Source organism: Macaca nemestrina, chromosome 10 (genome assembly GCF_043159975.1).
Source record: "Macaca nemestrina isolate mMacNem1 chromosome 10, mMacNem.hap1, whole genome shotgun sequence".
Taxonomy (NCBI): domain Eukaryota; kingdom Metazoa; phylum Chordata; class Mammalia; order Primates; family Cercopithecidae; genus Macaca; species Macaca nemestrina.
Genome location: NC_092134.1, coordinates 135,843,424 through 135,856,964, shown reverse-complemented (window position 1 = coordinate 135,856,964; position 13,541 = coordinate 135,843,424). Strand labels below are relative to the sequence as shown.

The 13,541-nt window shown below is 41.3% G+C and overlaps 1 protein-coding gene across 4 annotated transcripts in view; it reads left to right on the top strand.

Moving 5' to 3' along the window:
- The window catches only part of LOC105484229 (acyl-CoA synthetase medium chain family member 4), a 33,248-nt gene that overhangs the window by 16,950 nt on the left and 2,757 nt on the right, over positions 1-13,541 (top strand). For 3 of the 4 annotated variants that reach the window (XM_071072279.1, XM_071072280.1, XM_011745696.2), the window contains 8 exons: positions 4,708-4,851; positions 5,595-5,751; positions 8,295-8,374; positions 9,990-10,113; positions 10,805-10,885; positions 11,029-11,130; positions 11,856-11,983; positions 12,082-12,181. In XM_071072279.1, coding sequence (XP_070928380.1) covers positions 4,708-4,851; positions 5,595-5,751; positions 8,295-8,374; positions 9,990-10,113; positions 10,805-10,885; positions 11,029-11,130; positions 11,856-11,983; positions 12,082-12,181 — 916 coding nt within the window. The remainder of the gene's footprint in view (positions 1-4,707; positions 4,852-5,594; positions 5,752-8,294; positions 8,375-9,989; positions 10,114-10,804; positions 10,886-11,028; positions 11,131-11,855; positions 11,984-12,081; positions 12,182-13,541) is intronic. The other variant, XM_011745697.2, reaches the window with a different exon arrangement.

Genomic DNA, 13,541 nt, shown 5'->3' with positions numbered 1-13,541 from the left:
TTTTTTTTTTTTTTTTTTTGAGATGGAGTCTCGCTGTGTCACCCAGGCTGGGGTGCAGTGGCCGGATCTCAGCTCACTGCAAGCTCCGCCTCCTGGGTTTTTACACCATTCTCCTGCCTCAGCCTCCCAAGTAGCTGGGACTACAGGCGCCCGCCACCTCGCCCAGCTAGTTTTTTGTATTTTTAGTAGAGACGGGGTTTCACCGTGTTAGCCAGGATGGTCTCGATCTCCTGACCTCGTGATCCGCCTGTCTCGGCCTCCCAAAGTGCTGCGATTACAGGCTTGAGCCACCGCGCCCGGCTCATTCTTATTTTCAAGTTAACAAAGTCATTCAACAGTGTAGTGATTCCTAAGGTAATGGTATTTATATTATTTGAATATGCATCTCCATTAGTAACATACTTTTTTTAACATACCTCTAATACATGTATTTATTTATAAATTATATACATGTACTTTTATGCATTATACAAATAGCAAAAATAAAAATTTTAGAGGATGAGTAAAACAGTACTATTGTGCCACTGCACTCTAGCCTGAGTGACAGAGTGAGACTCTGTCTAAAAAACAAAAAACATATAATTTGCAATTCTTCTTTTTTCTTCTCTACCCCAGTTGCCTTGCACACTCTTTGAGCAGCAAGCACTTCCACTTCGGAGACTTCTGTCCTAAAAATCTTTGCAATAATCTGTTGAGTCCCCAAGAAACCTTAAAGATGCCACAAAATTTACAACAGATAAAGGACTTTAAATTCATGTGGATTTCAAATTGAAATTTGCACACTTTGGGAGTGGTTTTCAAGATGGAAAAAATCCTCATTTTAAACAAATGACTTTGGAGTGTCATACCTCCAAATGGCCATGGATTGTTTCTCTAAAAACTAGGGAAGGGATAGCCGTCTCATTGCCAACAGTTGGCTAGTTTTTCAGAAGACTACACATAGCAATAATGTGGGCTAATTTTACATTGCTAGAGTTGATCTTTTATTCAATAAGTACATTTTAAGCCTTCTTGCCATCCTTCTGCCTCCCAAGTATAGAAGTCCATTAACACTTTCCAGAATATTCATAATGGGATAAGGGAAAAGGTCAAAATTATAAGCCAGATTGATATGTCTCTTTTTCTGTCCTAGTACAAAGGACCCTGTCCTGTGGGGTCCAGGACTCTGGATTCTGACCACGACAGGGTCAAGATGGTGTTCCAAGCATGGGAACAGCATGACCAAAGATATGGAAGCAAAAAACCAAAAAATACCCTAAGTTGTGCAGGGAATGGACTACAAGCAGTTTGGTTTAGCTAGAGAATAAAATATGGAGTCTGAGTGAAGCCTGGAAGAGCAAACAGGCCAGATTATGGGAGATCTCACATGCCATACTAAATCTTAAACTTGACCCTGTAAACAAGGGAAGCCATTGATGGGTTTTAAGAAGGGAAGTGCCACGGTCAGGTATGGATTTTAAATAGATTTATCTGGCAGATATGTAGAGGATTAGTTTGAGGAGGAACAAACTGGAATCAGAGAGGCCATTCTGGAGCCTCATCTAGGGCAGAGATAATAAAAAATCTAAATCTGAGCTCTGATGAATAGGATGGAGGAAAGGAAACAAACTAAACAACTAGCAGGACTTGAAGAGTATTGGATGTGGAAGATGAAGGAAGAAGGAGTCAAGGCTGAGCTGCTTTTTGACTTAGGTGATTGGTGGGTAGGTACCATGAGTTGGAGAAAGAGCCAGTAGATGAGGTTAACATAACAAGTTTAGAGTTGGACATACAAGATTGAAGGGTCTGTGAACATTCAAATGTCTAGCAGGTAGTAGATACATGAGTCTCAGGGACAAGAGGCAAAGATACAAAGCAAGAAGTTATTAGTATATAATTAGCTCTGAAATCTGGAAAGGCATAACTCAGAACTCAGGTATTCAAGGAAAGGAAGTCAGATAATGAAATCACTGCTTGAAAATCTTCCTGTCACTCACAGGTTGTGATGCTTTTTCAGATAGATAGATAGATAGATAGATAGATAGATAGATAGATAGATGGATAGATGAAAGATGGATAAGTAGATAGGTAGGTAGGTAGATAGGTAGGTAGACAGATGGATGGAAGAATAGATAGATGAAAGATAGGTAGGTAGATAGATGATAGACAGAGATAGATAGATGATAGATAGATAAGATAGATAGATGCCTTCTATCAAAAGGTTCCGTACTGTCCATCTGAATTATCACCATCTGAATTATCATGTCCATTCATCTGTTCCCTTATGGATTGAGAAATGTTTAAACATAAGAGGTCTCCCCATAGATATTAGATTCTGTGAAGTAATGCCCCTCTCTAGGCCAACACATATCAACTTCACTCTATACATACACTGAAAAGAAAATCAATATAGTTGAATGAATGATCTTTTTCTATTTTAAGGGGAGGAAGCAAGTTACCAAGAAAACCATGTTAATATTTTATGAAACTATTTTTAAATAATCCTCACTGTTGGCTGGGGACGGTGGCTCATGCCTGTAATCCCAGCACTTTGGGATCCCAAGGCAGGCAGATCACATAAGGTCAGGAGTTCGAGACCAGTCTGGCCAACACGGTGAAACCTCATCTCTACTAAAAATACAAAAATATAGCTGGGCATGGTGGCACATGCCTGTAGTCTCAGCTAATAGGAGACTGAGGTGGGAAGATTGCTTGAACCTGGGAGGTGGAAGCTGCAGTGAGCCGAGATTATGCCACTGCACTCCAGCTTGCGTGACAGAGTAAAACTCTGTCTCAAAAAAAAAAAAATCCTCACTATTTTTACTGTTTCAATGACAATGTCACTTATTCACCATCAAGATGAACTAAAACAGCATCCTTAACCCTGTTCCCTTCAACCAGAGAAATTAAAAATATGATACACCAGCCAGATGTGGTGGCTCTCGCCTGTAATCCCAGCATTTTGAGAGGCTGAGGCGGGTGGATCACCTGAGATCAGGAGTTTGAGACCAGTCTGGCCAACATGGTGACACCCCATCTGTACTAAAAATATAAAAATTGGCTGGGTGTGGTGGTGCATTGTCTGTAGTCTCAGCTACTTGGGAGGCTGAGGCAGGAGAATTGCTTGAATCTGGGAGGTGGAGGTTGTAGTGAGGCGAGATCATGACACTGCACTCCAGCCTGGGCGACAGAGTGAAACTCCATTTCAAAATATAAATAAACAAATAAAATAAAAATATGATGCACCAGTCTCAAAAATTCTCGGATACTGTACCAGTTATCCATCACTGAGTAACAAATCATCCCAGCACTTAGTGGTGTAAACAGTAGTTATTTTATTTGCTCATGAGTCCATGGGTCAGAAATTCACATACGGCTCAGCAGAGGCAGCTGGTCTCTGCTCCAAATCAGCCTGACTGGGACTTGAGTATCCAAAGTGGGTTCACCTTTAAGTCAGGCTGGCTGCCAGCTGAAGCACCTCAGTTTTCCTGCACATAGCCTCTCCCTCCAGCAGGACAGTCTAAACATCTTTATATGGTGGCTAAGGTACCCCACAGGGAAAATGAAAACTATGAATCTTCTTGAGGCCTAAGCTGAGAAGTCCCAGAACCTGTGCCACAGTGTATTAATGAAAAAACGTCATGAGACCACCCCAGATTCAAAGAGAGAGGACATAAGCTCTGCCCTACAATGACGGAATGACATACAAGGATGATTTGTTACTCAGTGATGGATAACTAATACAATATCTAAGAATTTGTCTACAGGGATGGAAGGAATCATGGAGCTATCTTTGCAGACAATCTTACACAGAGATTGTTATCAGTTTGGTGAATTCAGTGGGTCAATGAAATTAACATGGACACAGATTTATTCATCTTCCTATCACGCCACTCTCAGTATAAATCCAAGATGGCCAGGGTAGCTCCAGACATCCTGTACTTGCACAACAATACCCAAAGGCCATAAAACAGGATGGGCTGGGGAAGAAGGCTGCATCTTTTCCTCATGACTCTTTTTAGAACAAGAAAACATATGCCATTAAAGCCTTACATCTCATTGTCCATAACTGCATCATGTGTCCAATCTTCAACCAAAGGAATGACTGTGACTGGCTTAGATTCATCAAGATTTGCCTGTAGGAGCTATATAGGGACAGTCTCCCCTGAAGCACTTAATTGCCTGATACTTGAACAGAATCAGTTCTATGAGTGCAAGGAAGAAGGAGACAGCTATTTGGTAAGCAACTAGCTGCATCTGCCACAGATATCAAAGATACTGAAAAAAAATTATTTAAAAGTTTGATCCAAATGCCAAAAGATCTTCTTTTAAATAATAAAACCCCCTGAAACATTAATAGCAATGTATGAAGATTCAATGCTGATTTTTAAAAACTCACAGACTTTTTAAAAACACACTTGGAAAAAAAAGTTACGATCCATAAAATGCACGTCTTTTGTTATTAATATTGAAAGTTATGTTGGCTATTTCTTTACCCTATAGGGAGATGAACCTTAAAAAAAGAACTGGGCTGTTAAATCTTAGCACTGATATTCAAAATCCCGCTAAGATTTCTTGAGGAATTCCTCTCAGGAAAGCTTTGGATTAGGTTCAGTTCTGTTAACTATCTTCTGGTAGCAAGAGGGCATAAGTAGTTGAGCAGAAGAAATATCAGAGTTAAACTGGTCTGCCATCTTCCACCACCATCTTGGGGTCCATATTTTGCAGATTCGCCTCTGAAGAGCACAGCTGTGTGGAAACACGAAGTCAAGAACCAATGACCATTTATTTCACCAGTGGGACCACAGGCTCTCCTAAAATGGCCCAGCACTCTCAGAGCAGCCTCGGCATTGGGTTAACCCTCTGTGGAAGGTAGGGAAGAAAATTCAGTTTGTTTTTGGTGAACTCCCCAAAGCTGCCAATATGTGTATCCAACTAACTGATACTTCTCCTTGAATTGCTGTAAGATATTGCCAATATAATAGCTACACAACAGATCTCTTGCTGGCCCTGCCCAACCTAGCTCAGTAAATGGCAGCATCTAACCAGCTGATCAAGCAAGAACTTAAGAATCGACCGCAATTAATCCTTTAACAGCATGTCTGGCTCCCTTTTCTCATTGCCAGGAAGGGCTACCCAGAAAGGCCTTCCTAAAAGAGAGGCTGTCCTACAATTGTCACATTATCCCATTTTATTTTCCTCATAGCATTTATACTACTTGAAATAATGATATTTATTAATACACTTAACTCACTTTATTGTATATTTATTCACTATCTGTCACCCTAAAATAAGAGCAGAGATTTGGTCTACCTTGCTCACTGCTGTAGAACAGCGCCTAGAACATTCCAGCTTAACAAGTATTTGTTGCATCAATGGACAAACTCAAAAAATCATGCCACACCCAGCCTCTCACTGTACTCTCAGACCACCTGGGATTCTGAAAATGCCCTTAAGAAGAGTAGAAGTAGAATCTATCACCTTGCCTGGGGCTTCTTTTGACCCTTCTCTATAGCCCTTAAGATTTTGGGGCAAAGTCACCCCTGAAAGATACCAGTTTGTAATTTTTGTTTCTTTACTTTTGGTCTGTTTTGTTGCTTCTTCATATCGTTTAGGTATTGGCTGGACTTGAAGTCCTCAGATATCATATGGAATATGTCTGACACGGGCTGGGTCAAGGCCGCCATTGGCAGTGTGTTTTCTTCCTGGCTGCGTGGAGCCTGTGTTTTTGTGCATCAAATGGCACAGTTTGACACTGACATCTTCCTAGACGTAAGTCAAGTCCTTCAGCTAGATAGATCTTTAGAGTTCCTCCTTGTTTCCCATAAAATCACGAAGAAATTATTCCTCAGAATACGAGGCTTCTTGGGCTTCTGGAAATCATTTCTTTATACAAAGCAAAGTCTCAAGGGTCTTGGCTTTTGAAATGTATTTGACAGAATGGAGGGGAAATAACTGCAGCACTCTTAGGCAGGAAATCCGGACTGCTGCTTCAAATAGCTTAGGATTACTGTGGCTCAATCTGTAGCTACTTAAGAAACTGGTTCTAAATAACAGATTAGGAGTCTGAAGTCCAAACAAATACTTCATTTCTGATTCAGTGAAATAAAGATAATAGCTGATAAACCGGAACTCTTGTGTGGAGTGGACATTAAAAGTGGGGGTGCCTTTCTCCCAGAGCAGCTCTTCTTATTCTCCCCCAGCCTATACTTCCCACTTTGTTAGTTCTCAGAACCCAGTACTCTGTTGGAAACCGGGCATGCATGCCCTGCCTTCTCAACCGGGCACAGCTAGATTGAGATATCAGATAATTCCAATTTCTTTAGACTTTAGAAAAATGTGATTAGGGCCAATTATTTTTCAACCATGACAAATTTATTAAGTTTAACAAAATACATATTATTACATACAAACTATACTTGTGTGTGAATAAAAGCTCTTCACCTGTTATTTTGCTAACTGGTCTGACAAGATGGTTTAAGGCAGCAGTCTGCAACCTTTTTGGTACCAGGGACTGGTTTCGTGGAAGACAATTTTTCCATGGAGACTGGGGGGAGTGGGGAGATAATTTCAGGATGATTCAAGTGCATTACATTTATTGTGTGCTTTATTTTTATTATTATTAAATTGTAATGTATAATGAAATAATTATACAAGTCACCATAATGTAGAATGAGTGGAAGCCCTTAGATTGTTTTCCTGCAACTAGACAGTCCCATCTGGGGGTGATTGGAGATAGTGACAGATCATCAGGCATTAGTTTCTCTTAAGGAGCACACAACTTAGATCCCTCACGTGCACAGTTCACAATAGGGTTCAGACTCCTATGAGAATCTAATGCCACTACTGACCTGACAGGAGGTGGAGCTCAGGCGCTAATGCGGGCAATGGGGAGTGGCTATAAATACAGATGAAGCAGGTGTAATTCCAGCACTTTGGGAGGCTGGGGCGGGGGGGGGGGTGGATCACGAGGTCAGGAGTTCAAGACCAGCCTGGCCAAGATAGTGAAACCCCTTCTCTACTAAAAACACAAATAATTAGCCAGGTGTGGTGGTGGGCGCCTGTAATCCCAGCTACTCGGGAGGCTGAGGCAGAGAATTGCTTGAACCCGGGAGGCAGAGGTTGCAGTGAGTTGAGATCATACTACTGCACTCCAGCCTGGGTGACAGAGCAAGATTCAGTCTCAAAGGAAAAGAAAAGAAAAAAAAAATACAGATGAAGCTTCGCTCTGTTGCCCTACCACTCACCTCCTGCTCTGTGGCCCAGTTCCTGATAGGCCACAAACAGAAACCAGTCTGTCCTGTGGGTTGGGGATCCCTGGTTAAAAGGTCTTAACATAAATGTATGCTAACATAAGAACTGGGATCTCTACATCAGGTTTACAAAGTGCCCTAAAGTTGGTAAGTTAACTTTGCAGTTTCAAAACCTATGTTTTTAAAATAAGAATATTTTTATTTTACAAAAATCATGTGTGTATTTTAAGTGCTATAAAAACCTTTATAGATGTATGCTATTTTTAGGTGTATATATTATACTTTATAAAAATAATTAGAATCTACGGAGCAGATAAACACAGTAGAAATGTTTACTTACTGATCAAACGTTATACTTTATCTGTGACAATCCAGGTAGCCCAGATATACATTTTGAGAGCCTTCTCCCAAATACTTAAGTTTAATGCAAATTGTCAATACATTGAGGGACATAGTGGAACTTCTCTAGAAGAAGGAGCTCTAAAACAGTATTTCTCTAGATTTAAGACGCCTAGGCCATATCTTATTTAAGAAACCAGAGGCATAATGAACTCAGCAAATTTTTAAAAATTAAGAAAAGGCCTAAAAAAATGCTTGTTTCTACATTTATTCAACTTACTCAAAAAGACTAATATATTTTATAGGAATGGAGCTGGAAAGGTCCCAGTAGGTTTGCTTATACATCCATAGTCAATACTATCTATGAATATATGGGCAGGAGGTTACAAGATTACACTATAAAAGGTAACTTGCAGCCCTGAGGAAGAATAAACCAGTTCATACTTTGGGTTGTTCTCAAATTCAGTAATTCACTTGTTGAATTAGATTGTGTATGTCTGTTACTGTAATATTAATATATATACATTCTTTTCAGTAATTGGAAATTCCCAACAGATATACACTCACTAGTGACAAGTAATAAATATTTGTTTTCTTATTCTTAGTAGTGACCATGGGATGGGCACATATTAATGGAGAAAAATAACAGGGTGTAGAATAACAGCTCTAGTCATGGCCTTTGATTGACCACTTCTGACATCTGTGTCTTTCTCCATCATCCAGACGCTTACCACTTATCCCATCACAACCCTGTGCAGTCCTCCCACTGTGTACCGGATGCTTGTGCGAAAAGACCTTAAGAGGTACTTGGGCAGAAATCTCCCTTTGAACCACAACCAATAGCTACCATCCAGGATCACAGATCTCCCTTTTTCAGCTTAGGATAGCTGAGGCTTTGTCAGTCTTACCACCACTGACATTGTGAACCGAATAATTCTATTGTTGGGAGACTGTCATATGCATTACAGAATATTGAGCAGCACCCCAAGACTCTATTTGATGCCAGTAGCACCTCGTCCTCCCCATTTGTGAAAATCAAAAATGTCCCTAGACACTGCCTAATGTCTCCTGGGGGGCAAAACTGTCCCCTAGTCTAAGAACCACTGGAATATCTTCTAGGACAACTGGACATTTTTCCAGGGACAATCAGACCTCTATAGTCCCAGAACTCCCACTCAAAAAAAATTATCCTCTAGTTCTACTCTTTTAGAAACACTGTGATTTAGAATCAGCCCTCAAAAAAGAAAGAAAGAAAAGTGCATTTATATTGCTTTGAAGAAAAGCTAACAAAGTTTATGACTTGAAGGTCATATTAAATTTAGCCAAACCATATGAACACCCAGCAGAGTTGCAATGTAGATTTGTTTAATTCAAACTCAATACATGAGGAGAGAAAGGAAGAGAGGAGCAAATTCAGTAGCATAGGCTTGTCCATCCTCCTTTGCCACCAAAGTGTGGTGGCCCAAGAGGGAAAGTGCTATGCGAGACAGAATAAAGCAAATATGAATCTTCTCTTTTCCTAATCAGTGTCAACTCCTTTGCTCCTATGTCACGGCCTTTGAAACATGAGCATCTTGTTCACGTTTCAGGAGTAATTCAGGGACTATTCAATGATTATTTTGAATGCATATGATTTGTATTCTACCCACACTCTCTGGCCCATTTGGGGCCTCAGCGTATGAGAAGCAGGCTGTTCCAGGCTTTCTCACTTGAGTCCAGTAAGGCTAGTGGTTAAAAGCTAAGCAGCAAAGTCAAAGAGGCAGCGCCCTGCTACTTACTAATCATGTGGCCTTGGACACTCAAGATAACCTTGCTAAGCCTCCATCAACTCCATCTTTAAGAGAGGATTAAGAGCCCCCTCATAAGGTAGTGGTGAGAATTTAATGTGACGTGCTTGGTGAGATCACCCTGAGAAGTGGAAGGTGCCTGGTAGAGTTTCATGAGTATCAACTCAGTCCTTTATTACATGGGAGGCTTTGGGCAAGTTCTTTAACCTCTCTGAGCCTCAATGTCCTCATGCGTAAATAGGGGTTGAGAGAAGTCTAAGAATGCTTCTAAAGCCCTTACGACATAGCGACTACTCAATCAATATTAGCTGTTATATCATGTGGCTCATAATAAACACTTAGTATCATTAATAGCATTTTCTCCTGCCATTTTACATCTTTAGTAGCTAAGTTCTCCTCCATCTGCTAAAATGAAAGCTCTCAGGAATTTTTGTTATAATCACTAATGTGCCCCCATATACCTAGAACAATGTCTGGCAATATGGCAGGTGTTAACAAGTATTTATTGAATGAACTTTCCTAAGACTTGCCTCTCCCAGCTGCTATGCTTGCTGCTTGAATGTCCTCATTGTCTTGCAGTGAAAGCACTCAGGTTCCTCTTGAAAAGACCCATGCAACTCTCTCTCTCCAGGTATAAATTCAAGAGTCTGCGGCACTGCTTGACGGGAGGGGAGCCACTCAACCCAGAAGTGCTGGAGCAGTGGAGGGCGCAAACTGGGCTGGAGCTCTATGAGGGCTATGGACAGACGGAAGTGGTATATCTAGCAGGCATCTATGTTTAGCATATGAGGGGGCCTTTCTGCCCCAGGTGTGTCAGCTGAGCCCCTGAAGTGCCTCCCTCCCACTCTAAATTTGTATGGAGTTTCCCAGGATACCTCACCTTGCCAGCAGTTACCAAAACTTGCAGATTGCTCAATTAGGTTTTGCTGAAGGGGAATGATGATTATTCCATCATTCCTGCCTCCCCCTTTTGCAGGAGAAACCTCAGAGGCATTGGGGGTGGGTGAGGTTCAGAATTGAGCAGCTCATCTTTCCATTGTGCTGGGAATAATCCTCTGAGAGCGTCCATGGGAAGCTGATTCTAAGGTGCACTTGATGGAGTCTAAGGAGTGGTTTTCAAAGTGTGGCCATCAAACCAAGCAACATCAACATCATCTGGGTAGATCTGGTAGAAATGCCAAATTCTTAGACCCCACTCCACACCTAATGAATCAGAAACTCTGAGATAAGGCCCATCAATCTGTGTTTCAACAATGCTCCAGAATCTCAAATTTGATTCTAATGCACACCCAAGTTTGAGAACTACTGGTCTCAAATAATATATTTCGGAAGGTGTGCCTGCATGCCAGGAAAATCAGTCAAAATCAAATCTTAATTTTCATTGCCATGATATAGTTTCAGAAAAGGAACTTTTGCATACTTATACAAAGCTTGTCCTCTCAATAGGGAATAATTTGTGCCAATCAGAAAGGCCAAGAAATCAAACCAGGTTCAATGGGGAAAGGAATGCTGCCCTATGATGTCCAGGTAGGTTGAGAAAATATCTGACTGGTTCAATAAAGGAGAGAGAACGTGTTCCTTTTCTGCTATTCATTGCACAACTATTCACAAGCTGCTTTCATTTTGTGAAAAGAAAATTTTAAGAACATCACTTGTTTATTTCATTCCAGATTATAGACGAAAACGGCAATGTTCTACCACCTGGCAAAGAAGGGGAAATTGCCCTCAGACTGAAGTCTACACGGCCCTTCTGTTTCTTCTCTGAATATGTGGTATGAGGACAGAAAGTGCTGGTCATGCCTTAAATACAGACTTGGGTTCAAATTTCATTTCCACCATGTCTTGCTATGTAACCTTGGGCAAGCAACAAAATCTTTCATCCACCGTAAAATGGGGAGGCTATCATCTATCACCCAAGAGTACTGTAAAGATGAAATTCCAAATGTAAGAAACTGGTTGCAGTGGTTATCCTCAGAAAGGAAAACTGGACAGGCTGGAATAAGGATGCAGTTGGGGGGTGCTAGAGGTAGAAGAGGGGCTTTTTATTATACTCTTTAGGACCCTTTGTATTTTACACTAGGAACTATCTTTTAAAAAAATTTATTTCCAGCCAGGCACAGTGGCTCATGGCTATAATTTCAGAACTTTAGGAGGCCAAGGTGGGAGGGTGGCTTGAGCCCAAGAGTTCAAGACCAGCCTGGGCAACATAGTGAGACCCCATCTCTACAAAAACATAATACAATTAGTCAGGTGTTGTGGCACATGCCTGTGGCCCCAGCTACTCAGGAGGCTGAGGTGAGAGGATCACTAGAGCCCAGGAGGTCGAGGCTGCAGTAAGCCACTGCACTCCAGCCTAGGCAATGGAGAGAGACTCTGTCTCAAAAAAAAAAAAAATTCCTTTAGAAGTAGGATGTGTAATGTACTAGTAACTTAATGAGTGCCATACCCATCTCTGTTCTGACCAGACTAATCCCCAAATGTCATCCTTGGTTCCTAGGACAATCCACAGAAAACTGCTGCCACGATAAGAGGAGATTTTTATGTTACTGGAGACAGAGGAGTGATGGACAGTGATGGGTATTTCTGGTTTGTCGGCAGAGCTGATGATGTCATTATATCCTCTGGGTTTGTACATTTTCCACTCTGAAGAGGTAACAATTTGACAGGGAGGGAGATCACTTACTTGGAGGATGTGGTGGTCAAAAACTTCTTTTCCTCTTCAGGTACCGTATTGGGCCATTTGAAGTGGAGAGTGCACTCATTGAGCACCCAGCAGTTGTTGAATCGGCTGTTGTCAGTAGTCCAGATCAAATCCGAAGAGAGGTAGATGAATGTCATTCATTAAAGAAGCAACTTCATGTTTTCAAGTTCTGTCCATTTGACCACTGTAAAGGCTGAACCAAGAGTGGTCAATCTATTAATTCTCATTATGAAGCATGCATTTGGCCAAAATATAAATCAGGCAACCAACTTTACAATAAGTTGTGTCCCAAAGAGGCGGCATTAGAATTCTTTTGATGGCAAGTGACAGAAACACAAATCAAACTGCCTTAAAAAAAAAAAAAAAAAAGGCATTTGGCTCATATAAGTGACAAGTACTTAAGTACAGCCACATCCAAGGGTTCACGTGAGGTTGGCAAGATTTAGCTTCTCTTCACTTTTGACTCTGCTGTTCTTTATTATGGCTCCATTTGATCAGATTCTTCCTACTTGGTATCAACCAACTCCAGATGTATACACCTTAGCAACCCTCCACCCCTTCAGGGAAGGATACAGCTCTGCTTTCAGTTGTTTCAAGTAACACTTAAGACTTCATTTGCCTACCTTAGATCATATCCCTAAACAATGTGGTTCAGAGACTGGTATATGCTAATTGGTCAGCCTTGGATCATATGTCTATCCTTGGAAGTAGGTGTTGGTGTCAGTCCCACCAGAAAGAAGTTAGGGTAACACTCCATAGGAAAATTAGTTACTAAAAAGGAGGAACAGATACTGCATAAGCAAAAGCCACAGATTTCACTGAATGGAAAGCTGTCATGGAATTCAGAATATATTTTCTCACAGAAACAAGACAAATAGAAAACTGTGGGCGCGGTGGCTCATGCCTGTAATCCCAGCACTTTGGGAGGCCGAGGTGGGTGGATCACTTGAGGTCAGGAGTTCGAGACCAGCCTGACCAACATGGTGAAACCCTGTCTCTACTAAAAATACAAAAATTAGCCAGGTGTGGTGGCAGGTACCTGTAATCTCAGCTACATAGGAGGCCGAGGCAGGAGAACTGCTTGAACCTGGGAGGCAATAGTTGCAGTGAGCCACGATTGCACCACTGTACTCTAGCCTGGGCAACAGAGAGAGACTCCGTCTCAAAAAAAACAGAAAGAAAGAGAAAATTGTGGCCAGGTTCCCAGACAATCTCATGAGCCTATTTAGGACCTAAGGAAATGGAACTCTGGCAATGACAGTAATAGCCTTAATTCTAGGAGGAAGCCTTATTTTCATAATTTGTTTTCCTCATGGAAATTTCCTACGGACATAGCAAGTGACAAAATTTCAAAACAGTTTGTCAGCATCAATCCACATCTGTACCTCCCTCTCACACACCAGTTAGCCTCTGTAGTGACACTGTGGATCCCATACTCTTACTTCCTGTACCCACTCTACTCTCCATCTATTCCATTCTCAA